General features: G+C 46.0%; 2 protein-coding genes across 3 annotated transcripts in view; one reads left to right on the top strand and one right to left on the bottom strand.

Annotated features, from left to right (window-relative positions):
* The first annotated feature begins 9,449 nt into the window (after nucleotides 1-9,449).
* Nucleotides 9,450-11,826, top strand: FZD5 (frizzled class receptor 5). The gene has a single exon (XM_081095120.1). The coding sequence runs from the start codon at nucleotides 9,651-9,653 to the stop codon at nucleotides 11,409-11,411; it is 1,761 nt and encodes a 586-aa protein (XP_080951246.1). The 5' UTR covers nucleotides 9,450-9,650; the 3' UTR covers nucleotides 11,412-11,826.
* Nucleotides 11,827-20,062: 8,236 nt separating this feature from the next.
* CCNYL1 (cyclin Y like 1) overlaps nucleotides 20,063-25,262 on the bottom strand; it is a gene marked incomplete at its 5' end in the record, with an annotated part of 39,355 nt that continues 34,155 nt past the window's right edge. For both annotated transcript variants that reach the window (XM_081095492.1, XM_081095493.1), the window contains 2 exons: nucleotides 20,063-22,362; nucleotides 23,546-23,708. In XM_081095492.1, coding sequence (XP_080951618.1) covers nucleotides 22,252-22,362; nucleotides 23,546-23,708 — 274 coding nt within the window. In that variant the 3' untranslated portion in view covers nucleotides 20,063-22,251. The remainder of the gene's footprint in view (nucleotides 22,363-23,545; nucleotides 23,709-25,262) is intronic.

Below are 25,262 nucleotides of genomic sequence, written 5' to 3'. Positions count from 1 at the left end.
GGCATGTGCCCTGACTGAGAATGAACCGTGAACTCCTGGTTCATAGGTGGACACTCAACCACGGAGCCATGCCAGCGGGCACAACTCTATGAGATTTTAAAGCCAATTATTATCCAAGCTATTTTCTCGATAAATTTTGTAACAGGGATAACATGACCTTGACAACTTTTTCGGAGGCTGGAGGAAAAGGTGGCGGGAGGAGGGAGCAGGCCCCAGGCTTGCCAGCCACTTGGATTTAAAAGCGCCACATTCTTTCCTTACAAGGGGAAGGGCTGTATTCCTCCTGGTAGCTTCTGAAGGTCTGACTAAAAGTGAGGCTACCGTTGAAGGGGTAGAGGGAAAGGGCAGCATTGAGGATGCCTATAAGAAAGAGGCCTTGGGGAGAGAGTAAGCAGCCCCTGTGTCTAAGAATTTAATTGTCTTACCTGTCATGTCCAGGGTCACCTTGGGCTCCATCCCTTCCATAGTGATGCTCTTAGTGGGGGCCTACAGGAGCACTGAGCCCTGTCAGTTCAAAGACATTGTGTGGTTAGGTTCTGGCCCCGGGGACCCTCCAGCCCCCGGGACAGTCCCTCTTCCAGCGGCCGAACTTGTGGCAGAGGGGACACGGCCCCTGAGGTGACATATGGCTTAAAACTGATTTGCCTGTTTCTGTGTGAGGGCTTTCTTGCTTTCTCTGCCCTGTCTCCATTGTTAAAACACTGGAAGTTATTCCTAACAGTTGCTCGGTGGGGGTCTGGGCTCCTAAGGCTAGTTTTTGGTAACTTTTTCCTATTGCCTACGGCTGTCTGTCGGATGAAATGTATCCCCAAAAGTTCTCGGCCTTTAACAGACCTGAACAATTCCTTTAACAGGCGTTCGATTTATTACTTTTCTTAGAGATAACGTGCTAAGGTTTGGGTGAGGATGAGCTCTGCTCCGGGTAGTGGCAGGATTGGTGAGTTTTGCAAACAAGTGCCTGCAGTCTTGTTACAAAGAAAGGGTTAAACAGGCAACTGCTCAGTGGAGGGGGTGGATGTGGAGAAAGCAGGCTGCGCTGGCTTTGTGAGCGGCAGGCAGTTTGCTGGGCCTGTGCGGAAAGTTTCCATGAATTCGTTTGTAATTGTGGCAAAACGCACTAAGTTTTTTTTGAAATCCCTAGCCCACTGAAGGGCTATAAGCATGAGCAAAACAAACTTCATAGGAGAACAGTGTTACAACTCAGAGGTTTGTTCACAGGCCAGAATTCCCTGTCCCCGAGCGGGTACTGGGGCTGAGTGAACAGCTGGGTCAGAGAGAAGTGAGGACGGAGGAAGGTTCAGAGTGAAGAAGAAGAGTTTGGTAAGCAGTGCAGTCCTGACCGAGGGAAGGGCGACTCCGGAGAAGGAAGAAGGCCTGGACGGACGTAGGGAGTTTCTGCTGTGCGGGCGATAGCTGTCTAAGTCAGTGAAGGTACTGAGATCGGAAGTGCCATTCCCAGGCCAGGTGGACTCGTTATCACTTCGGGGCCAGGCTCTGCTGCAGTAGAAAATGCGCCTGAAGGCTGTGAGGAGGAGGCACCTGAAGGGGAGGACTCTTAGGAGTAGGCTGCTGGTTCCCACAATGGGTTGGTGTGGTGGGGGGGGAGGGGGGTGAGTAAGAGGTGAGTCTATCCCGGAGGTGAGAAGTCCCAAGGGAAGGCGTCCCAACCGTCCGAACGAAGTACCAGAGAGAAGAGGGAGGCTGGCCACTATGTTAGGGCGTCCCATTAACACAGGGTAGCCAGGGGCCTGGCTCCGGAAGAGTGGGCCCTCTGGCCCCGTGGGCGAGGACTTCGGTGAGGCAAAAGCCAGCAAGTCGGAGGGGCAAGGGAAGTAACTCTTAGTCACCAGAAATTCGAGTGGCCGATGTGGCCTGGAGAAGCCTGCAGCCAGGAGTGGGGGGTCCCTTCAGGCCCCTCCGTGAATCCGGGTTTTGGCACCAAAATGTTAGGTCTGCGCCAACGGAAGCCAGGCCAAGAGACGTTGTGAGAGTCTGAGAAATTGTATTACATTCTCCCACGGCGGCTGAGGACAGTGTGTCGGTGTGAGCACCGAGGGTTGGTTATGTTCTTCCATAGGGACTGGGTCATAGGAAGTACAGATAATGGGGCACACGCCCAGGTTGTGGGCTCAATCCCAGCAGGGGGCGTGCAGGAGGCAGCCGATCAGATTCTCTCTCATCACTGATGTTTCTATCTCTCTCTCTCTCTCTTCCTCTCTGAAATCAATACAAATAAATAAAGTAGCTAAGTAAAATACATTGATTAGACAGACTGATCTTTCAGGTAAAAACGCTGATTCCGTGCTTCTGTTACTCCCTGATGGCCTCGTCATGCCCAGCTGTCTGTCACTTTTACTGTGCTCTTTCCTGGCCTTTCTCTGTGCTGCTTCCTCTGCCTAGGAAGCCCTCCTTTTGGTGCACATGCAGTGGATTCTGAGGGTTGCCTCTCCAGGCCTCAATGCTCTCCTTCTAGTAACCAGTTGGACAGACTGGAAACCGGCATGCCCCAGACTCCCGTGCACCTATGGTCCGCATGGGAAATACGTTCAGTCAACCAGGCGCGCTCTTGTAAGATGTGCCAGGAGAAGGCATCGCCCTGTCGTTATTGCTGCTGGCAAGCCGGGTCTGAGAAATAATGTGAATAGGCATTGAATGCTGTTGGAGCCACAGTCCTGCCTCAGTGACAGTCGCCAGTGGCAGAGGTGTGAAGAGCGGCTGCTGCAGCAGCAACATCCTGCCTGGCTTCTGGAACATAGCCCTGCAGGGCGCCCCTGAACTCCAGAGCCCAGGGGTAGCTCCCGGACTTCTGCGCCGCAGGCCGTCCCAACAATTTTGTAAGCACCTGCTTAAAATACCTAGAGTGGCTCCTGTTTCCTGCACTAAACCTGACTGAGAGGTCACCTACTCAGATTCCGCCTCCCAAGCACAGCCCGGGTCCCCCTGATCCAACAGGCTGGGCTAGGGCCCCCTCTGCACTCCCACCATACCCTGCTGGTACGCCCGAGCCTCTTCGTGTTTCCGCCCCTGGCACCAGTGCTTGGCTCACAGCATGTACCGCGTCAGTATTTACTGAACTGAAACTTCCTCTGCCGAGATACCAGGTAGGTTCTGAAATCCGGTCTAAGGAGCATCCTACCGCACGCCTGATGGGCAAGGCCCAAAGAACAAGCTGGCGCTAGACTTATGCTGGATTCCAGGTGAACCCAGAGCCTGCAGCTGCTCCACACTTTAGCCCCCTCAAACACTAGAATTGAAGATTCAGCCTGGTCCCCGGGAAGGGAATGCTAACGAACGAGGGACATTGTTTCTCTCAATGTTTACTCCCTGGTGGTTCTCAGGGCCTCTACTGCTGGGACTGCAGTGAGGCCTGCACCCCATGACAACACAGGTGTCGGCCTCAGGAAAACCCAAGCTGGAAGGTGTGTGGCCGTGGGTAACAAGCTATTTACTTGTCTGAACCTCAGTTTCTTCATCTATAAAATGGCGATAGTGCCCTCACTGGTTTGGCTCAGTGGATAGAGTGTTGGCCTGAGGACCGGAGGGTCCCGGGTTCGATTCTGGTCAAGGGCATGTACCTCTGTTGCAGACTGGATTTCTTGTCTAGAGGTGTCTGGTCGGGGCTCGTGTGGGAGGCAACCAATCAATGTGTCTCTCACACATTGATGTCTCTCTCTCTCTGTCTCTCCCTCCCCTTTCCGCTCTCTCTAAAAATCAATGAAAAAATATACTCAAGTGAAGATTAACAAAAAAATAAAAACACAAAATAAAGTGGTGATAATAACATCAACCTTACAGAACTCTTGGAAGTAAGACATTATATGTCTAACGTGCTTAGCACAGTATGTGCACATTGGAAATGCTCCCCCCCATCAGTTGCTGTTATTATGGTCGTCACTGTTGTTAATGTTACCACCACTGGACCACAATTTTGTTGCTACATAATTTTTTCTACATGAATTTCCAGCCCAGATTCCCATGCAATTAGGTTAGAATGCACTTTTCTAATACCTCTCCTGAGGTATTCCATATTACATGCTGAGGTAATTACCCGCTTTTGCAGAAGGTGCAGCCAGGCCCAGGTGTGGGGCTGTACTGAGGAAAGAAGAAAACCATCTATGTCAGTGGTTCTCTACACCAGCTGATAGTCAGAATCACCTGGAGAGTTAAAGCAAAACCACACCAAAACAAACAAACGAAACCAAAAAACAATGTCTGGGGCCCTAAACCACAGATTCTGATTTAATAGGTCCCAAGCACCACGGTTTCTTAAAGTTCCCAGGGCGACTGTAATGTGACGCTGAGAGCCACTGCCCAATATGGGAAAGATTAGTTAGTACTTCCATTACGCCTCCCCTGGGGAAGGGGGGGGGGGGGGGAGAGAAAAAAGCATTGACTTTCTACAATCGCCACCACCGTGGGGAAGGGGAGAAGACTAAAGATTATAGTTGAATTATTCCACTTCTAATGAGAACAAGACAGTCCCACTATGAACCTGGGCAAATGATTCATCATGTTAATCCTCTGGTTAGTGTCTTGGTTTCTTGTCTAGAGATTCTGATTTGATGAGGACTCATCAGAAATGCTCCAGGATATGTATGGAGTGAGCCTGAAAATACCTGTGCGGGACCGGTGTTGGCTCACAGGTGTGTGTCCTGTGCCAGGGCTGTGCACGCTCTTGGGCTGGCTGCTGATGTCAGGTGCATGCACTTTGATCCAGGGCAAGTGAAATGATCCCTGCTTTGGCATCAAATTTAGCTGGTATCTAAACACTAGTGACAGCTGGGAGTGTGCTCAGACACAAAGTACATCTAAAAAATGTAACGATGTTTTCATTATTAAAATAATATACAAAAGGAAATATACAAGATTGGGAAAACAGAAAAGTAGAATAAAACATAGTAGAAAACAACAGCAATAACAACAATAATAATAACTAAGACCTATATAGACTTACCAGGTGCTAGACAAGGCTCTAAGCCCTTTGCCTTATAAATTCATTTACCTCTCAATACGACACTAGGAGATAGATAACTACGTGTATTTCCATTTTACAGATGAGGAGAGAAGTCCTGGGGCTGTTAGGTGACTTGCGCAAGGTGGCACAGCTATGAAAGGCAGAGCCAAGGTTTGGACTCATGCTGCAGTGAACAGGGTATGGTCAACCTCAGATACAGCTCTCATAAGGTAAGCTGTGTTCAAGGATTCAATGCCAGTTGCTAAAGTTTAAAACGTTCATCTCAGCCCGGCCAGCATGTATCAGTGGTTGAGCATCGACCTATGAAGCAGGAGGTCACAGTGCAATTCCTGGTCAGGGCACATGACTGGATTGTGGGCTGGATCTCCAGGAAGGGGCGTGTAGGAGGCAGCCTATCAATGATTCTCCCTCATCATTGATGTTTCTATCTTTCTCTCCCTCTCGCTTCCTCTCTGAAATCAATAAAAAAAATATAATTTTTAAAGTTAATCTCAGTTGTCATTCATTCATCCATTTGTTTCACAACGTTATTGAAGGCATCTCATCAAGACCGTTCCAGGCTTGATTACTGAGATATTGACGAGTATACACAGACTACTGCTTATTCATTCCTATAGCATTGAACTCTCAACTGTCTCAACAGAGTAACACATGTATAATCAATACAAATCTAGTAAGATTAAAAATGCTGCAACTATTTCCTGATGACAGAATCCAAAACCAACACTTCAAAACTTTTGGAATGTCACACACTTTGTAGATGGGATGGCTAGTTAGCATCATTGTCTGTATTTTCATCAGTTATTAAACTCACTTTTGGACAAGAATTTAAGTTGAATTTCATGAAGTAGGCTTTGTAGAAACATGTTTAAGATAGCAGTTGCATCTTCAACTCAGCAATTGGTGTTTTTTGGATGATGAATGAATGGATATATGAAAGGCTATCTGAGTAAATTAATAGACTAGAATATTTGGCAATGTTCTGGGTGCTTAAAAATGCATCTTAAAAATAATTTAGTGTTGCCCTGCTGGCGTGGCTCAGTGTTTGAGTTTTGACCTATGAACCAGGAGGTCAAGGTTCAATTCCCGATCAGGGCATCCCCAGTGTGGGGCGTGCAGAAGGCAGCCAATCAATGAATCTCTCTCACATTGCTGTTCCTCTCTCTCTCTCTCTCTCCTTCTCAATAAAAATATATTTAAAAATAATTTAGTGTCATCTAGCTTGTTGAATAATAAATTATGACTCAGGAGAAATTTTTTATTTCTATGCTTTCCAATGACTGAATACGTAACTTCAGGCAAGTCATTATGGGGCCAGTTATATCTGATTGTTGTAAGGATTAAATTCGTTAACATAAACGAATTATTTACTACCCTGCCAAATACATGTTAAATAGTCAGCATATTTTAAACTGCCTTTAAATTGAAGCAATATACCAGTATATTTAAAATAGCAAAAATTCAAATGTACAAAAAGCTATGCAATGCAAAATAAGTCTCTTTTGGCAAAGTTTTCTGCTGTTATGACTACTATAATTAGAGACCTCCAAGCAAAAATAACATTTCACTATTATTGATTAATCAGAGACAGTTTTACAAACCAGGACATAACATCATTTGAGTCGGAACTATGTGAAATAACACAAGTATTCTGGCTAAATTCCAGTGGGAGTGATTAACATTCTCCAACTTCAAATAATTTTTATTATTAGCCAACACTTGTCCATCCCCAATAAGACACACGTTGCATAAAGGGCATAGAAAGAGACAGCCCTCCCCTGGCATGTCCACTGTCTGCACATACTTTCCACTGAAGGGTTTCCCTTTCTTTTTGACCGCTATTCCATGGCTTTTCAACGCCCACTACTTTCAACCCTGGCAAGTTTGTCCACCCAGAGTGCCAAGTATTTCCAAAACACAAAAGAGATAAGACAGGAACACCTGTAGAAAGATGTAATGTCCACGGAAAACATATTTACTAATGGTTCTGATGTTTGTAAAGCTATTGATATTTATTCCTTTTAACTCTAAGGCTGGGATGAATACACATATTCCTCATGGTTTCCCACAAAGCCTTGTTGATAAGTGGGAGGGAGAGGGTTATTCTGCCATTTAATCTCTCAATCTGTACAAAATGGAATCCAGGACACAAGAACAATACCCGCGGCCTATCTCACCCCTTCAGTCCAGTCCTGAGTCCTTCAAGTTCCCTGGCCCTCCAGCCTTTTTTCACCACCTTCCCAGAGGAAGGAGGGGGGAGTGGGAAACAATTCAGGCCCTCTTTGTAAGCGTCTGAATGAATTTCAAGTATGCTAAACACCTCAGTCTTCCACCTAATTAGAACACGTAGAAAAAGAGGCGTTTTTTAGGACATTTAAAACTGGCAGCATAAAGACCCATCTGGAGAGCGCCGCTGTGTGTCTCCGCAGTGGGAGCGCCCAGCAGGGCTTCCCTCGGGCGGCGGCTGCCCCGTGCGCCCCCGGCCCTCGGCGGCTGCTGCGGGCAGCTAAGCAGTCTGCAGCCCCCAGGGGGCCCAGCGCCCTGCCCATTACAGAGCCCGGAGCCTGCGTTGCTTCTCTCTGCGGGGAACTGCCTGGGATTTTAAACCTCTAATAAAGGATTAACATCTCGCGTCTTGCAAAAACAGGGGGGGAAAATCACTTTCTTGTCACAACCAGATGATTTTGTTAGGAAATGCCAGTAAAGGTTGAAACCTTGGAGATGCCTATTGTCCACAGGGGGAGTGGTTAAAAGTGTGGATGCCGCAGCCCAATTACCTAGGTTCGAATACAGGTTTGCCATTTGAGCGCCTATCACGTGCCAGGCGCTCGGAATAGCTCTGGGAACAAAACGGGGCTGAGGTTTTCTTGGGGAACGAGCATTCGCTCGGATACCTTGAATAAGTTTCCTCACCTGTAAGGAGTACCCGCCGCCTAGGATTGTTGCAAGGATCTGAGATCTTGTATTCCGATGGAAACGATTAACGCGCGGTCTGGCACACAGTAGGGGCTCAGCAAGCCTTCGCTCTTCTCTGGACATGAGCTCACCTGGTATGAGGACAGCACGGAGGGGAGACAGGTGCACGGTTAAGAGTGACTCTCTGAGCGGTTCTTTTGAACAAGCGCTGGACTCGGCAGGAATGCTTAGCTGCGGAGAGGGGCACTGGCAGGGGCCCTGGGAGCAAAGGTTCTGCAGCCAGGACGTTGCAGGGAAGGGAGCCCCGCACCGTGGGCGGCTGCAGACAACTCCCAGGAACTTCGAGCTTAGCGTTTCCCGCCCCGCGTCTCAAGAAGGCGTGATTAGCATTCGCCCCGCCCCTGTCGCTCCCCGCACCGCGATTGGCCCGCGTTGCTCGGCTGCCCGCTCGGGGCGGGGCCGCAGGGCGCCGGAGGAGAGGCCACGCTCGGGGAACAGTGGGCGGGGACGCGCGGAGAGCGTGGCGGGGCAGCCCACCAACCGAGCCCCAGCTCGAGGGGGCGGGGCCGGGGCGGGGCCTCCCGGCGGGCATTAGAAGCAGGTGACCGGGCGGAGTGGGAGAGGCTAAGTCAGCCCGCGGCCGTGACTCCTCCGCCGCAGTCGCCGCCGCCGCCGCCGCGCGCCGTTCCGTGCCGGCCGGAGGTGGGCGAAAGGGTGCGAGTGCGCGGAGGAGGAGCCGAGGCGGGCGCGTCCCAGGAGCGCCGCCGCCGCCCCCCGGAGTCGGCTGGAGCAAGGAGCCCCCTGCAGGGGAGGAGGCGAGCGGCGGGCGGGACGCGGCGGCGGGCGCGCACCATGCAGTCCCGGCGGGGCCAGCGCCGACTGTTCGCGGTGCCGTGAGGCGGCGGGTCCTCCCGGCCGCCGCACCGCCTCCCTCTCGCCTAGGTGCTGCAGGCGCGTTCGCCCTTCGCGCGGCTCCGGGACCCCGGCGGAACGCACGGCCTGCCCCTGCCCTGCCCCGCCCGGATCATGCGGGGGGCCCCGGAGGAGGAGAGGGCGAGTGACGGGCCTGCGGCGATCGCGTTCCGGGGGCGACCCCCTCTTTGAGACGCCCCCACCTGCTGCCATGTGCCGCCGCCTCGTATACCCAGCCTGTCGCCAAACTTTCCAGGTGCCAGCTTGGCTCTGAATCGCGTTTCTGAGCCGAGTGTCCCCGGGACGGAGGACCCAGCCTGGCTGTGGAATATCTGCTTCTTTCCGGATCCGCGGAAAGAAGGTGAGAGCCCGCGCCTGCCCCTTCTGCCCCTTCTCCCCGGCCCTCTGCCCTTTTCTGGAGGGGCTCCAGCCTGCAGGGCCCCGTGGAAAGGGAGGCGGGGTGGGGCGTCAGCAGTTCGGTTTCAGGAGGTGGAAGGGAGAGCTTAATCTAGAGATTTGGAGACCGCTTGCGGGGACTGAGCCGTTGACTCCCCTCTAACTGGGAGTGGTTGCGATTTTTCTTCTTTTTTCAAGAGTACTTTCCCTGGAATCGGAGCCCTAACCGCCCCTCCCAAACCCTATCCGGAGAAGGAGCTAAGCACGGAGGGAGGCAGCGCCTTCCCGAAACAGTTTGTCTTGGGGCGGATTTCTTGAAGAGAAAAAGAGCCAACAGGTTGCCAGCCCCGGCGCCACACACACGTCGGCGGAGAGGGAAGCCCGGTCCCGGCTTCCCCGGCCTGCGTCGGCCCCGCGCGGGCTGAGCGAGGCGAGGGGGAGGGAGGGGGCTATGGCTCGGCCTGACCCTTCTGCGCCGCCCTCGCTGCTGCTGCTGCTGCTGGCGCAGCTGGCAGGCCGAGCGGTGGCCGCCTCGAAGGCCCCGGTGTGCCAGAAAATCACGGTGCCCATGTGCCGCGGCATCGGCTACAACCTGACGCACATGCCCAACCAGTTCAACCACGACACCCAGGAGGAGGCGGGCCTGGAGGTGCACCAGTTCTGGCCGCTGGTGGAGATCCACTGCTCTCCGGACCTGCTCTTCTTCCTGTGCTCCATGTACACGCCCATCTGCCTGCCGGACTATCACAAGCCCCTGCCGCCCTGCCGCTCCGTGTGCGAGCGCGCCAAGGCCGGCTGCTCGCCGCTCATGCGCCAGTATGGCTTCGCGTGGCCCGAGCGCATGAGCTGCGACCGCCTCCCCGTGCTGGGGCGCGACGCCGAGGTCCTGTGCATGGATTACAATCGCAGCGAGGCCACCACGGTGCCTCCTAGGCTCTTCCCGGCCAAGCCCACCCTCCCAGGCCCGCCGGGGGCACCCTCCTCGGGAGGTGAGTGCGCCGCCGGGGGCCCGTCGGTGTGCAAGTGCCGGGAACCCTTCGTGCCCATTCTGAAGGAGTCGCACCCGCTCTACAACAAGGTGCGGACGGGCCAGGTACCCAACTGCGCGGTGCCCTGCTACCAGCCCTCCTTCAGCCCCGACGAGCGCACGTTCGCCACCTTCTGGATCGGCCTGTGGTCCGTGCTGTGCTTCATCTCCACCTCCACCACCGTGGCTACCTTCCTGATAGACATGGAACGCTTCCGCTACCCCGAGCGCCCCATCATCTTCCTGTCCGCTTGCTACTTGTGCGTGTCTTTGGGCTTCCTGGTGCGCCTGGTCGTGGGCCATGCCAGCGTCGCCTGCAGCCGCGAGCACAGCCACATTCACTACGAGACCACGGGCCCTGCGCTCTGCACGGTAGTCTTCCTGCTGGTCTACTTCTTCGGCATGGCCAGCTCCATCTGGTGGGTCATCCTGTCGCTCACCTGGTTCTTGGCAGCTGGCATGAAGTGGGGCAACGAGGCCATCGCAGGCTACGCGCAGTACTTCCACCTGGCCGCGTGGCTCATCCCCAGCGTCAAGTCCATCACCGCACTGGCACTGAGCTCCGTGGATGGGGATCCGGTGGCCGGCATCTGCTATGTGGGCAACCAGAACCTGAATTCGCTGCGCGGCTTCGTGCTGGGCCCCCTGGTGCTCTACCTGCTGGTGGGCACGCTCTTCCTCCTGGCAGGCTTCGTGTCGCTCTTCCGCATCCGCAGCGTCATCAAGCAGGGCGGCACGAAGACGGACAAGCTGGAGAAGCTCATGATCCGAATCGGCATCTTCACGCTGCTCTACACCGTGCCCGCCAGCATCGTGGTGGCCTGTTACCTGTACGAGCAGCACTACCGCGAGAGCTGGGAAGCCGCGCTCACCTGCGCCTGCCCGGGCCCCGACACCGGCCAGCCGCGCGCCAAGCCGGAGTACTGGGTGCTCATGCTCAAGTACTTCATGTGCCTCGTGGTGGGCATCACCTCCGGCGTCTGGATTTGGTCCAGCAAGACGGTGGAGTCGTGGCGGCGATTCACCAGCCGCTGCTGCTGCCGCCGGCGACGGGGCCACAAGAGCGGGGGCGCCACAGCCGCCCGGGACTATGCCGAGGCCAGCGCCGCGCTCACGGGCAGGACCGGGCCGCCGGGCCCCGCCGCAGCCGCCTACCACAAGCAGGTGTCCCTGTCGCACGTGTAGGAGGCCGCGGCCGGCCGGAGTGAGGGGGAGGGGTGTTTTGTTTGGAAGCTTTGCCAAGGTCACTTCCGTTTACCTTCCTGGTGCTGACGCCCCCTCCTGGGCCAAGCGGGAGCGAGGGGAAAGGGCCCTTTCAAGGGAGTAGCTGTCCCGGGACTTCTCAGAGGGGCTCAGCTCACGTGTATTCTGTCTTGCGTTTCTTGCTGCCTTCTTTAAGAGAACTCTGTTTTTAATTTAATATGTATTTTTTCTTAATTTTTAACTTTGTTGCATTTTGGCAACAAAATTTACCTTTGCTTTGGGGGCTTTACAATCCTAACATTGGCATTATCATGAAGTTCCACTTGATTGAGGTTTCTTTGAACTGTGTGGTCTGAATTGGAAAAATATATTTCCTATATTTGTGTCTTTTTGACAATTGTGAACAGTGAAAGTGTGGGTTACTATGACTGAGAAATTGATGGGTGTGCTTTTTCAGCTTGTTTCTCCTCCTGCTGGCAGTGTCCAAGGTGTTTTAAGGTGAGCTGCTTGTCCCTGTTTATGAAACTCCAGGTCATGCCAACGAGGGCAGAATGTGGTTAGGGCCTCCCCAAAGTGGCAGGGTTAGGGAGTGTCAGTGACTGTTTTCATTCTAGCTTTGTTTAGTGAGCTTCGGGGGTTTTTTCTGTAGTACTTGTAACCATTCTTATTCTTAGCAGGACCAGCTTTTTGAATAAGTTAGAGGTAGCCCTCACAGCGCCCAGCAGAAATATTTGGAGTAGTGAAGACCTACGGGATGGAAATCGGTTGAGCTTGAATTCTAGGCTGATAAGATGGCAGCTCTGTGCCAGAGGAGTGGGTGGTTCTTAATAGGCTTCAGTGATCCCATCTTTTTTTTTTTTTTTTTTTTTACAAAACAACTTGTGCTATAATTTGGTAAAAGTAAACTCACTCCTTCTGGAACTACTTAGTGATAGTTGCTAAAGGGGGCTGTTTGTAGGTTTAAGGACTAAAATGGATATACCTCCAGTAATTAAGTAAATTTCCAACATTTACTTGCTCCACCCCCACGCCACCTCCTTTATCATGTTAAACAGTCTTTCTGCTTTTCTTTTGCCTCCTCCCGGAGAGCTGTGATTAGAAACCACTCCCACCCTCCAACCAGGTGCTTGAACTGGGGGAGGGAAGCTGGCTACCTGTGAACAAACATTGGCAGCAATGAGAGAAAATAAGTGTCCCTGGATTTTGGATTAGTGTACAGCCAGATACTCCAAAAGCGGCAAGACATTGCTCTCTGAGGTCGCTGCAAACAATTGAGGCCCATAACGCACTTGCATTAGGTGTACCGCTGTAGCAGGAGGAAAGCTGTTTCTCCAGCCCCCGCCTCAAGTCCATTTTTCTTTCCCCCTTTTTCTGAGAAAGCCGATGAGTTGAACGCATACATACACTTTGCTGTAAGAGGATTCTGTTTGCTTTCCGAACTTAACCATTCATATATGAAAGCCTATATGATGAGTATACACACAGATTTCTTTACTATTAGAAAATTCTGTTTACTTTCCTAATCTGTTGAACCATTCATTCATGAAGAGTGTGAGGCCGTGACTGGGGAAGAGGGGGATGGGACATTGGCCAGCAAAATACCAATGACCAAGGTTGAGTGGGGACTAAATTTAGGAAGCTAAAATGGCAAAAGCAATTAAAATTTGAGAACGTCTCCCTAGGGAGACACGCCTAGGGAATTTATGCTTCATTTATACCAAAGTTGGAAAAGTAAGATCGAAGCCCAGTTTAGTTTCTACTTCATGGATATTAAGTAAACAAATGAATAGTTCCCATAGTGAATTTAAACACTTTGCTGGGGGTGTGGGGAGCCTGGTATTATGGTTTTAAGGACTCTCAAAAGCTGTTCAGTTATAAAAATGCACTGCTCTTACATACTCAAAATTGAATCAGTTCTCAGTGGATTTGACAAAACCTAGTACACATCTTATTCCTCTGCTTATTCACATGTCTCAGAACCTTGAGATAATTCCCGAGAGCCCATTCTTCTCCTGTTTTTCAAATGAGGACCTTTTCTGAGCACCTTGACCTCTTCCCACACTTAGTATATTTTCCCAGAAAGGGCAGATGGTTCTGTTGTCTTCAGTCACTGTGCCTAATTTGGATTGTCCCCCCTGCCCTTTTCTTTGTGGAGGAATCTAGATATGATGCACCGTGTATCTAAAAGTTGTGGATGAGTGGATGAAAGTAATTTAATTCTTCATTGAAAATTTTTTTTCATTTTGGCAACATGCCCAACTTAAAAAGAACCACCAATTTACTTTAAAAAATAAGACAGTTAACACAAAGCATACTAGGCCCAGGAAAGGCAATACAGGTAATGCTTTCTGGGGTCTACTTTCAGAGCTGCCTTTTGGTTTTCAGTCTGTTTTCAGCCTCGCTCTCCTCCTTTCCCTCCAGGATAAAGCCCACCTGCTTCCCTGAAATCTCACTAGTATCTACCACCCCAACCCCTACCCAGGGGAGAGCAGCCAAGCTATTTATGGTCATTCCCTATTTCCAACCGGCACATTATCCCCCCCCCCCCATTTGCATTTTTATTATGCAAACAATTCATACTCATGAGAACAGTGATAAAATGAAAGGTCGTAGGGTGGTTTAGCAATTTCTTCCCAGCCAGCTTTGTGAAATTGGAGAGGACTGGGGACTTCTTTTGGCTGCACATGTGCAGCCTTGGGGCTGTTCCTTTAACAGTTCAGTTTTAAGCAATGTCATACTTCTAGGTTAGGGGGGTGAAGATTTAGAAGGTTGTCCAGAGGAACTTATGTGACCTCTCAGTGAATCAGTTGTCATGACCTTAATTTATATTCTTTCCCTCCTCACATTTTGAAGTTGTCTAAATCGACAAATAATTTTTCTTGGTGCCTTATTGGTTTATCCTTGCAAACCTTTTGTCACATTTTCACCTGACCACTTCTAATGACGGGCCTGTGCAAGTGTGTTGTGTGTAATTGTGCGCATGTACAAGCTTAAATAATGTGCCGACGGCACTGTTTCCAAACTGGTATTCATTAGGCTGTTTCCTCCTGGGCCAGGGCTGCACTGATCCTGACACCGGCCGCCAGGAGCAAGCCTCATGGATCCCACACCGAACCTTAATAACAGCATCCGTGACCTGCACTGTCAAGAACAGAATGGGACCCCCAGAGCTAGGAAATGTAGTTGTATATTTTAATGAACTGCTACCCCTGCTAAAGAGGCTTCTTTCACTTTTGTGCTCTACAGAAAAACCAAGGGGGGTAGAAGGGACAAAGCTTTGAATAACTGCTTTCTAACACCGAATGTGGCAAACAGGACAGAGCACATCACAAATCTAGGCAGGTGTGAGGTAGTGTAGCTGAGATTTGCCTGCTCCCTCTGCATGTCCTTTCTTGTCTCCAAAGTCTAATCAAGTGATCTTGGGAAAGAAATGCCTGAGTTGGGGAGGGTGGTTCTGAAAGAAAAAGCTACGAAAACATTAAAGCAGGGTGAGGGGTAGGCAAGTCGCTAAGTAACCTGACTCAGAACTCGAAAACCTTCTAGCAGCTTGATGACAATTACAGGATTGATTTCAGCCTGGGGTACATCATTTTATGACAATATTGCTTCATGTTGTTATAAACTGTATGTATAGTATGTATGTGATATGGGTGTGTATATACATAATATATATTACATATATATATATATATATATATATATATATATATATGAGATTTAGTGACTTTTGATACGGGTTTGGTGCAGGTGAATTAATTACTGAGCCAAATGAGGCACATACCGAGTCAGTAGTTCGAGTCCAGGGCATTTAAAGGGCATTTCATACTTTTTATGATTTCCATATATGTATAGTGCCTACCCCATGCAGTAGCTTCACAAAGACATCTCCAGAACTCATGAATCAGAGCCAGCGATATTTTGTTTGTAGACAATCAACTTGAATCTATAAGTTATTACTGGCAGATAATTATAATTGAGACCATAGCATTAACAAATGGAAACCCAGAGCATCTTGAGTTCTTTTTTTGTTTTGTTTTGATCCTGGAAGTCAATAGAACAGCTGTGTATGTGGTTATGTTAGTCTCATGATAATTTGCTGACCTTATTATTTCAGAAAAATTTTGTGTGTATTATATTTGTGGGAAGGTAAAATAATGCTTTGAGATTTTTATCAAATATGGAGAGTAGTTATTTATGAAAAACAAAGAAATGTCTATTTTTGTTTCTTTGTTCCCAACTAATGTAGATAAATTTTAAAGTGCATTAAAGCAATGGTAAAGAAAATGAGATGCTGTACAAGTCTTTTTCTCCTCATGCTTCTATGGAGACACACTGCTTTCTAAGAATATCTGAGGAGATACATGGATTCCAACTTCATAATCAGATTTCTTAGATATACTTAAAATATAAATGGTAATGTTTTTATTAATAAGAAAATCAAGCAAATTCCAATCACCAGAAACAGAACTAATGGAAACTTGTTTTACTTGAATATATTTCATGGGTTTCTCCTGCTGATCCTGTTATTATTTCATGACTCACTTGAAGAAATGAAGGGAAATACATGGAAGAGCAGACATTGCCTGAGACTGTTCTATCAACCCTCCATCTATACTGTATACCAGCGGTTTTTTATCTCATGGCACACATAAATTACTCAAATTTTTGGCATACCAAAAATATGTATTTTGCCAATCTGACAAAAAATAGATATAACCTTAATTTACCAAACATAATAATAATAATAATTATCTACCCTTTTTGCTCCAAAGTTGACTTTTAAAAAAATCAGATGCCTATCCTTGTATATAAGAATTTCTGGTACCAAGAATTAACCAATCAAATGCAACCTTATTATTCAGTTTGACCAATAAGTTGCAACTCTATTATATGACCTATATATTTATGGTTCCAGAGAGGGTATTGACACCAGACAGCAATTGAATTGGCTGTTGTCATTTTTTTATCTGACAGTCTAAGAGAAAAGAGGTCAGTGTCCCTCATTACATAGTCAGGTATTAAATGCTTTAACAAGTCTTATGGTTCACCAGTTGAAAATTGCTGCTCTATACCAAAACCTATCTGAGTAGATGTTTGTGCTGTTCTATGGGTCTGGTTGGGGAGCAGGAACTCCCCAAACTATTCCATCATTCACCAGTTAGAATCACAACTTGATATTAAGCCATAAATACAAGTCAGGAAATCCAGATAAGAGTTTAGAGTTGGCACCTTCCTGATAATCTGGGCAGATGCTTTGTAAACCTGAGATACTGTTGTCAGATTGTCTTACTTGCTATTTTGGCAAGGTACAGATTAGCTACCAATCTACCTCATGTGAATGCCTGGTATGTCTGTTCTCCAGCAGTGCACTGAGGCGTAAGTATGGGAGAAGATAGGTAATTAGGAGCTTATAATGTTTAGGGGAGGTAAGTCCAATATGAGTATGTATAACTCAGAGTCAGAGTGAGTGCTGGGAACATGATCAGATTGGTTCGTTCGTGAGTTAGGGCAGTTGGGAGAAGAGAGGATACAGTGTTGAGCTGGATCCTAACGGAAGAGCATCTGTACCTGCTTGTACAGGACTCTCCAGGTGGCACCTCTTCCCGGTGCTTTCTCATTGCTCATTCCCCTCCTCCTCCGATGGAAAGGGAGGAAAGGGCAGTCACAAGCTGGAGCAAAGGGACTGTTGGGACTTAGACGCTGGAGAAATAGGTGGGCCCAGTGCATTACTGGTAATAATGCTTCCTTTAGTGATTTAATTACAGAGCTTTTCTGTTTGTCCTGAGTGGAAACATGATTGAGAGGCAGCAGCATGTTTATGTGCATAGACTTGGGAACTAGACTGACTAGGGAATCTAATCCCAGTCCCACCATTTAAGGGCTGTGTGATCCTGGACATTTTAACCTGTTAGTACTTCAGTTTTCTCATCTGCGGGAGGGTACTCATATACTCATATCTTGGGATTTAGAGGATCTAAAGGATTAAATCAGGTAAGGCAAGGTCAAGGTAAAGCAAGGTAGAAGACACTGTTCAGGCAAGGAATGGAAAGGCAATTGAAACACTAGATTTCCAAATTTGAGTCTGTGTAAGAATCATTTGGGACTACTGAAAATTTAGATTCCTAGGCTTCAGCTTTAGGAATTGAGATTTGGTGGATCTGGGGCCCAAGAAACTGCTGCTTGCTGATTTTCTTTAGGTTTACAAAATAGTTGCAAAGATGATTCAGAGTTCCTATATACTGTTTCCCCCTAATGTTAACATAGTATAGTACATTTGTCTAAACTAACAAGTCAACATTGGTTCATTACTCTCCAGACTTCATTTGGATTTCACCAGAATTTCCACCACTATTCTTAATCAGATTCAGGATCCAATCCAGGATTCTACATTCCATTTAGAGAAACTTTCACAGGCACTTGCAGTTGATGAGAGGTGGTCTGGGGACATCTTGAGAAACGCTAGATGTAAAGGACTAAGCAAAGTCAAATTGCCCTATCCCAACATTGGGGAGATGAATGCAGTGTTTTTTATTTCAGAGAGGAAGGGAGAGGGAGAGATAGAAACATCAATGATGAGAATCATTTATCAGCTACCTCCTGCACGCCCCCTACTGGGGATCGAGCCTGCAACCCGGGCATGTGCCCTGGTCAGGAATCAAACTGTGACCTCCTGGTTCACAGGTCAATGCTCAACCACGGAACCGCGGCAGCCGGGCTGAATGCAGTTTTGAGGCAGAAGATAAGTTGGTGCAGGGTGTGGATATAGGTGTTGATTTTAGAACTGGGATGGAATCCCCTCGGTTAGATGAGGGGGTCACTTTAAGAAGCGAGACTTCTATTCCTAATGCCACAGGAAATGAGTTTTGGAATTTGGAATGTGAGGATGTTGCCTAGACTGAGGAGATACATCTAGGGTTGTGGGCAGCTCAGGGGAGTCAGCAAGTGCAGTAAATTGGGAACAGCTGCTTTGGGGGACACAGGAAGACTCAAATAGGGGATTAAAGAGGATTACAAGGGGCAAGATAACCTGTGAGCCATATGAAACTTGTATTTGCTGGACCCTGGTGATAAGGCTTTGGAAAAGGGTCACAGTAGTAACCAACATCAAGTGCTGCCCAGTGGACATTAGCAGGTCAGAGAATAAAGGCTGAGAGGATCTGGTTGAGGGCGAGCCCTCACCTGCAGTGGGAGGGGACAGAACACGGAAGCCCTGCCTTTGGGAGTCTGTTCCAGTGAGGCGGTAAAGGGGCCACCGTTTGGGGCCTAAAAGTAAAGATTAGTAGAAGTGAGAAGAGGAGATAAAGTAATGTTTCAAGAAAATGCTAGCAGAATCATTTGAGGTCTTGAAATAAAATACTATTGGTAACTTCTGATGCTATCACAGAATTTCTCTAACCAAATTACTTAGCTCCCTTTACAAGTTACAATAATCACCAAACTTGTTCCTTTTAAAAATATTAACCTTTTTTTATTTGATTCTGGATTCCTCTTAATTTCTAAACTATTTCACTTTCCTAGTTCCTTCTGCACCCTAGAGATCCTAAACCACAAACTGGTTTTCTTAGAATTTATTTCACATGACATGGCCTCTCATCTGACAGCCCCATTTAAAATAGTTTAAAATAGTGAACAGCCTCAGAAACCAAGCAGACTGTGCCTCTGCTCTGGGGGAACAGGCTTTGCTGAAGGGCTCCGACATGCTTTGCGTTGCTCGCTGGCATGGTGTCAGGCTGATCAGGTCAGTGAGTGGGCTAAGTGAAGACTGTAGGTAGTCTAATCCTTAGCTTGTTGATAGACGCTAGTTTCATCTGCAGATTCTGCACTGAAATGAACACTTACCTGGAGATTTCTCTACCGACTGTCAAGTGCTTTTCCAAGTAGCTCTGTACTCGAGAATGCAGCTTCTGGGAGAGGGAACAGGCTAGTCATTTTAGATGTGGTCAGGGAGAAGTCTTGGGTGATGAAAGATTTTAGCTAACTTACATGCCATAGCTAAACATTTCCAAAATCACTGCATTACCCGAATACAGAGTGATTTCTTTTCTGGTAAATACTGGCTTCAGCATTTTTATTTTTATTTTTAAATCAAGGAATAGTGTATTTATAGACATAGGAAAACTCAACCAAGAAATGAACCATGAGCTGTCATAAAACCAGGATTCAGTGCTGCTGGGCTTCAATAATGTCTGGGCATATGGGATATAATAAGAGTAAATAATCTGGAATCTGGTCCAGCATAGAAGAAATTTCTCTTTAAACAGAAACATTGGGCCTTAAGTTGTTTTAGGATGAACCGTATGAAATTGCTGATAGGAAACCATCCTGTAATTCCTTTCTCTCTGGGGTGTTTACCTCATTTTACCTTCCAAGTATTAACACAATAATGAATTATTCACAGATGTCATCTAATGCACCATGCCAGTGATGTTAAGTGTAATAAATTATCTTTAGGTTGAAAAGAGCAAAAGACAAATAAATGACTACATCTTAGAGGCAAGGGTTGAACCATCTATGGTCTGTTTAAAAATGCTTTAAGGCCTCACTATCAAAGCTGATGGGAAACATGTAGGTTAGGCAGAGACATAATGCTATATGAACAGGGAGAAGTGTTACAAACATACTAGCCATGTTTTAATTAAAATAGGGTTTATTAGCTTTTCTTTTAATATAAACATGAGAAAAAACCACATAAGTTGTAGCATTCTTTTCAAAATAAAAATTACAATCAATACTTGAATCTCCAAGCTCAGAACTCCATAAACAATGTTTTTTTGAGGTGGTAGATTGTAATATTTTATATACCATTATTTTTTGTTTCTATCCTTTTAAGTGATGGAACCTGCAGCCCTCAATATAATGTGAAGCCTTGCTATACTGAAAGTATTCCTTGGCCTAGAAATGCTTTGTTTATAGGCAAAATTTCTAGGAATACATTTGAGAAGGTAAGAGAAATATTTTAAATAGTTGAGAACATTAATCTTTAAAAGTATTTCAAGTTTAGGCGACATTTTACCAATCTCCTAAAAGATTGATTACTTAACTCCCTGCCCTTTAAAGCCTGAGGTAAGAGTTCCTAATATTTGTATATGCTTCCTCTTAAATAGCAAGACTTACATGGGACACCTACAACCAAGTCAATATGTAGGATAGAAAAGCTGGTTCATTCACCTGTTTTCATAACACTACTTTTAGGGTCCAATTCCTTTCAATTTATTACATCTGAATAACACTGCTCCTCATAATCTTCCTTTACCAGAATTTAGGGAAACAAAACAATTTTGGTGATCAAAGCATGTATATAGCACAGATCTGCAAAGATTTCTTTTAAAGAGGAGGGCATTCCTATGAAGACACAGGTATCTCCTACAGTGTTAGTGCAGTTTTAAGCAGTGGTACTTGTAGTATAAATGCTACAGCCTCCAACACATTTGAAAGTTTAAATGTCTCTTAAACTTAGTTTTGTATATTTTAAATATTAAGCTTTTAATTTTTTGTTTCAATCCCCTTAAAGATGGCAAAGATAGGCTGAACCAAAAAATTAAAATTTAAATAAACTTTTTGGTTTCAGCCAATCTTTTGTCATTTCACAATTCGCTAAACTAAATAAGCAGGATATTGTAGAAATCCTTTTGTCTATTTTTTCCCCTCTGTCTACTATGTGGACATTTAATCTGCAGCTCTGGCAGTTTTATGGGAATTTTGAGAATGGGTATTAAGGCGGGTAGAGCAGAAATACAGAACAAATATACCCCTCTGCTGATTTTATGGAATAGCTCTAACAATTCTTGTCTTCCTGCTTCCTATATTTTTCTTTATATAAAAATGAAAATAAACTTATTGGTGAAAAAACCCAAAAAACTAAATGAGAAATTTAAACTTTCAAATTAAAGTCTGTAGCATTTATACTTCCATACGAGTGCCCTGGAGGGTCCAAGCACACTATTGTCTACGCTTAGAAATGCACTTGGGGAACACCTACTTCATTATCTGCTTATTATCACTGGACCACCACGTTGGTTGGAATTATGAAAGTATCTTTTGATACATTTATTTAACAAAATCATCAGAAAATGAGAAGAATCATTATAGTTGTTTTAAAATCCCATTATAGTTCTTAGGATATGCAGCATTGACCCATTCTAAGTAGATAATCAATACTGACACTTTCTCTTATCCCAAACATGCTACTGTGTTAATAAGTACTACTTGCAAAGAATCTGAATGAGAAGTGTTATTCAGCAGCTTTCTGATTTAAACTGTTTGCCAATAATGACTAGCAACTTCCACCATGTAATATGAAGAATCCTTTAATACCTAACAATGCTACAGTCTGTTCCTAAGTGGCTTTGTGAGTTGTTAGGCGTCCCATGTTTTAATGGTAATACTGCATTGATTGTAAAGGAATATGTAGCAATATTGGGAAGGTTTATTCCTTTTTTGGAGGGGGCGATTCAGAAAAGTAGGAAAGACATATAAGTTATATAGTTAGTGCCTTTCAAGCCTCAAAATTTAAACATGAATTAAAAAAAAAAACTTCACATAGAGTTCACAGCTATCAGCCTACATTGTAAGCAAATATCTGTGTGGGTTGGGAGCTTTAGCTTTTGAGTGTTTTTTGTAACTAAAGGACAGAGTGTGATGCATTGACAAGGTCCCATTCTTTCTATGAGCATAGTCCTTGCTGCCCACGAGTCTCTTCAACTTGACGTCTGTCTTAGGTAAAAATACTAACTTTGCTGGTTTTTGAGCAGGAGAGGTGCTATTTCTCCAGTCCTTGTAGATGAGGGAGGGGCTCACGACATTACCACCCCTCCCTTCTCCCTTAAGAGAGGATGGCTTTAGAGCGCTGAACACCAATAAAATTATCAGCACTAAGAGACCTTCTCAGAGCAGCTCTGCACAGGTCTTTGTCTTCGCACAATCTGGAAATAGCCTAGGAAAGGCAATCAAATAGAACACAGGTACAGTTAAAAAAAACAAACAAAAAACAAGGGTTCCAACCTTCACAGAAAGCATCACTGATAAGCCACCCATTCACACTCCTTTCTATAGTTCATAGTTACTGCTGCTTTGGGCAGCTGAGGGCTGCACTGCCAGGTACTGGGGATGTACTTCCTGCTAATTCGCTAAGGTGGTAAGTCCTTTAGGGGCTATGATTAGATTGCTAGAGCAAAGGGGAACTTAGAATTATTTAAAAATTGGGTTCTCAAAGAAGTCAAGAACGTAATAGGCTCCTAACAGCAATATCATCTATTGCTTGTACACTTGTTCCTTAAACATAAAGAGCATACACTTGGGCAAATCGGTACTTACTCAGCTATTCAATTTCTATCCAATCTTCATTAGCTATAATATACTCTAAGCAAACTTTAATGAGGTAAGAGTGTGCTGTACTTTATGGGAAGGTAGGGAAGGTCTAATGACTGAAGCACCATAAGGAACTATGTCACTTGCACATTAATTATGGTAGAAAAACGTCTTTTTCTAAAGTATCTTCCAGGTACCACAGAAAGTGTCCATTTTAAAACAGTCCATTTCAGTTGTCAATAATTTTGTTGTATACTCACCAAAAGTCATAAGCCATAAATATTACTTTGCAACCATGTACTTTACCATACCCATTAAAAACCCATGTATTTTCTACACCTAATATTTGAAACACACATTATACATTGTAAGTATATGTCTCCCAGGTTAGCCACTAGTACTAATAAACTCATGGGACTGAACCATGATATATATAGAAAAGACATGAGTTTGCAAACTGAATTAAGAGTGGTAAGTAGATTTTGTATGTAGATACGATTAGTGATACAGTCGTAAGAAATTATTCATGTACGGTTATAAAGGAAGGGTAGAGATTCAAATGGAAAACCATTAACAGATTAAATTTGATTTAAAACATTCTGAATTATGGTTGCAGAAGAGATCTATAATTTTTTTTAATGTGGGATCCTTGTAGAAACCATAAGACACATGATGTGAAAGGGTTATAAACTCTTCAATTTGTTAATTTAAAAAAGCTTTTCATTTTCCTAATCACTGCTTAATATGATTTATCCACAGATAGCTTTGGCGACTGACAGAAGCCCCATTTAGTGATTCCACAGCCTTACCTCTAGATTCTGGGCTCTTTCTCTGCTAAGAGGAGCAAATACAAAAGGCAGGTCGTTGTCATCAGCTAAGGAGCGAAGGTCAAAGTAGTATTTGGCATAAACACTGGCAGGAACATTAATATTAAACTGAAGTAGCTCTAAAAAATGCCTTTCCATCTCATTCCTGGGGAGGAGGAGGAGACAAAACCAACACAGGACAATTTTAGTCAATTGGACTACTATCTTCAAAAATATCATTATGAGCTACTGGGGTGGCTCTAAATTTTGTTTTGAAACAAGGCTACCCGGCTGTATGAATACACTAATGTTCAAACAAGGTACAGCTACTTGTGGTCCTTCCTGCATCCCAGCATTCTGGGTTCGGGACAAGGGGGGAGAGGTGACGGCCCTCTGTGCACTTGTGCTGCTGACTCGGGGCTCATTCTTCAGAGTTCCATTAGTGCAGCTGTACGCTTCCTGCTCCTCGCTCACTCACCAGGCCCCACTATAGTGCTCAGATGAAAGGAATGATGTATGCTGTTTATTAGCTCTGAAGAACTTGCAGACATTTTCACCAGGCCGATAACAGGAAGGGACTTATTGAAGTAGAGAGGCGCCAACAAAAGGAGTGGGCACATCACCACGGCAACAAATGGATGCATCGAGAGCCACTGCTATTATCCCTGAGGGGGAAAACTCTTGAAGCAGCAAGAATTCATCTCAAATAAATAAATAAATAAGCCACATTCGATAGGAAAGCCTCCCCCTACCCCAGTGCATGGGGCTAATGTCAGAGGGCATAATGCAAGTTTTTGTTCACCTTCATCTTATGGGGTGAGCAACTGTCACTATGACAGGTCAGGATGCACTTTTTAAACTGGATGGCAGAGCCCTGACCGGTTTGGCTCGGTGGATAGAGCGTCGGCCTGCGGACTCAAGGGTCCCGAGTTCGATTCCGGTCAAGGGCATTTGCCTTGGTTGCGGGCACATACCCAGTGGGGAGTGTGCAGGAGGCAGCTGATCGATGTTTCTCTCTCATCGATGTTTCTAACTCTCTGTCCCTCTCCCTTCCTCTCTGTAGAAAATCAATAAAATATATTAAAAAATAAAATAACTAGATGGCAGGAAGATTACAGACAGATTTCTTGGCTGGACTAAACCCACTCTACGATATGACTTCTGATAGAGCAATCGACTCAAACTCCAACCTGTTTCTCCCATGTTGGGAATGCACAGCATTGACCTGAGGTGCTCAGCATCCACCCCCCTTGCCAGACAGATGGAAACATAGCCACAAGGGGTGAGCTCAATCAAGTGTGGAAGGCAAGTTGGGAGAGTGCTGTGCTATGTGACCACACTGCCATCACCTGCCAAGTGTTTAAATATAAAATTAGAGTAAATCATACTACTTCTACAGAAATCCCTTGATAGAATTAATTATATAGAAATAATACCTAAACAAACATGAGACACTTAATTTTTTAAATATATTCATTTTTTTAAAGCTTTAATAGTTTATCCATTGGACAGGTCAACAAAGGCTTGATGTTCTGCATGGAGAGCAGTTAGAATATGAGCAGAGATGAGGTTTTCTCATTTGGTGAACGTGAACTTTTAACCTGACTGAACCTAATTCCAAAATTAATTTCCTATTCATATAGCCATAAGCCTATAGAAATGTAAATCAGATAATGTTTTGATAATCAGATAATTGGGACTTAATTTACTACAGGAATAA

The sequence above is a fragment of the Myotis nattereri genome, assembly GCF_964212035.1.
Source record: "Myotis nattereri genome assembly, chromosome: 7".
In the NCBI taxonomy this organism is placed as follows: domain Eukaryota; kingdom Metazoa; phylum Chordata; class Mammalia; order Chiroptera; family Vespertilionidae; genus Myotis; species Myotis nattereri.
This window is presented reverse-complemented; position numbering and strand designations above follow the sequence as displayed.

Coding starts and splice junctions, on each gene's coding strand:
- FZD5 (XM_081095120.1), top strand. CDS start 9,651: ATGGCTCGGCCTGACCCTTCTGCGCCGCCCTCGCTGCTGCTGCTGCTG.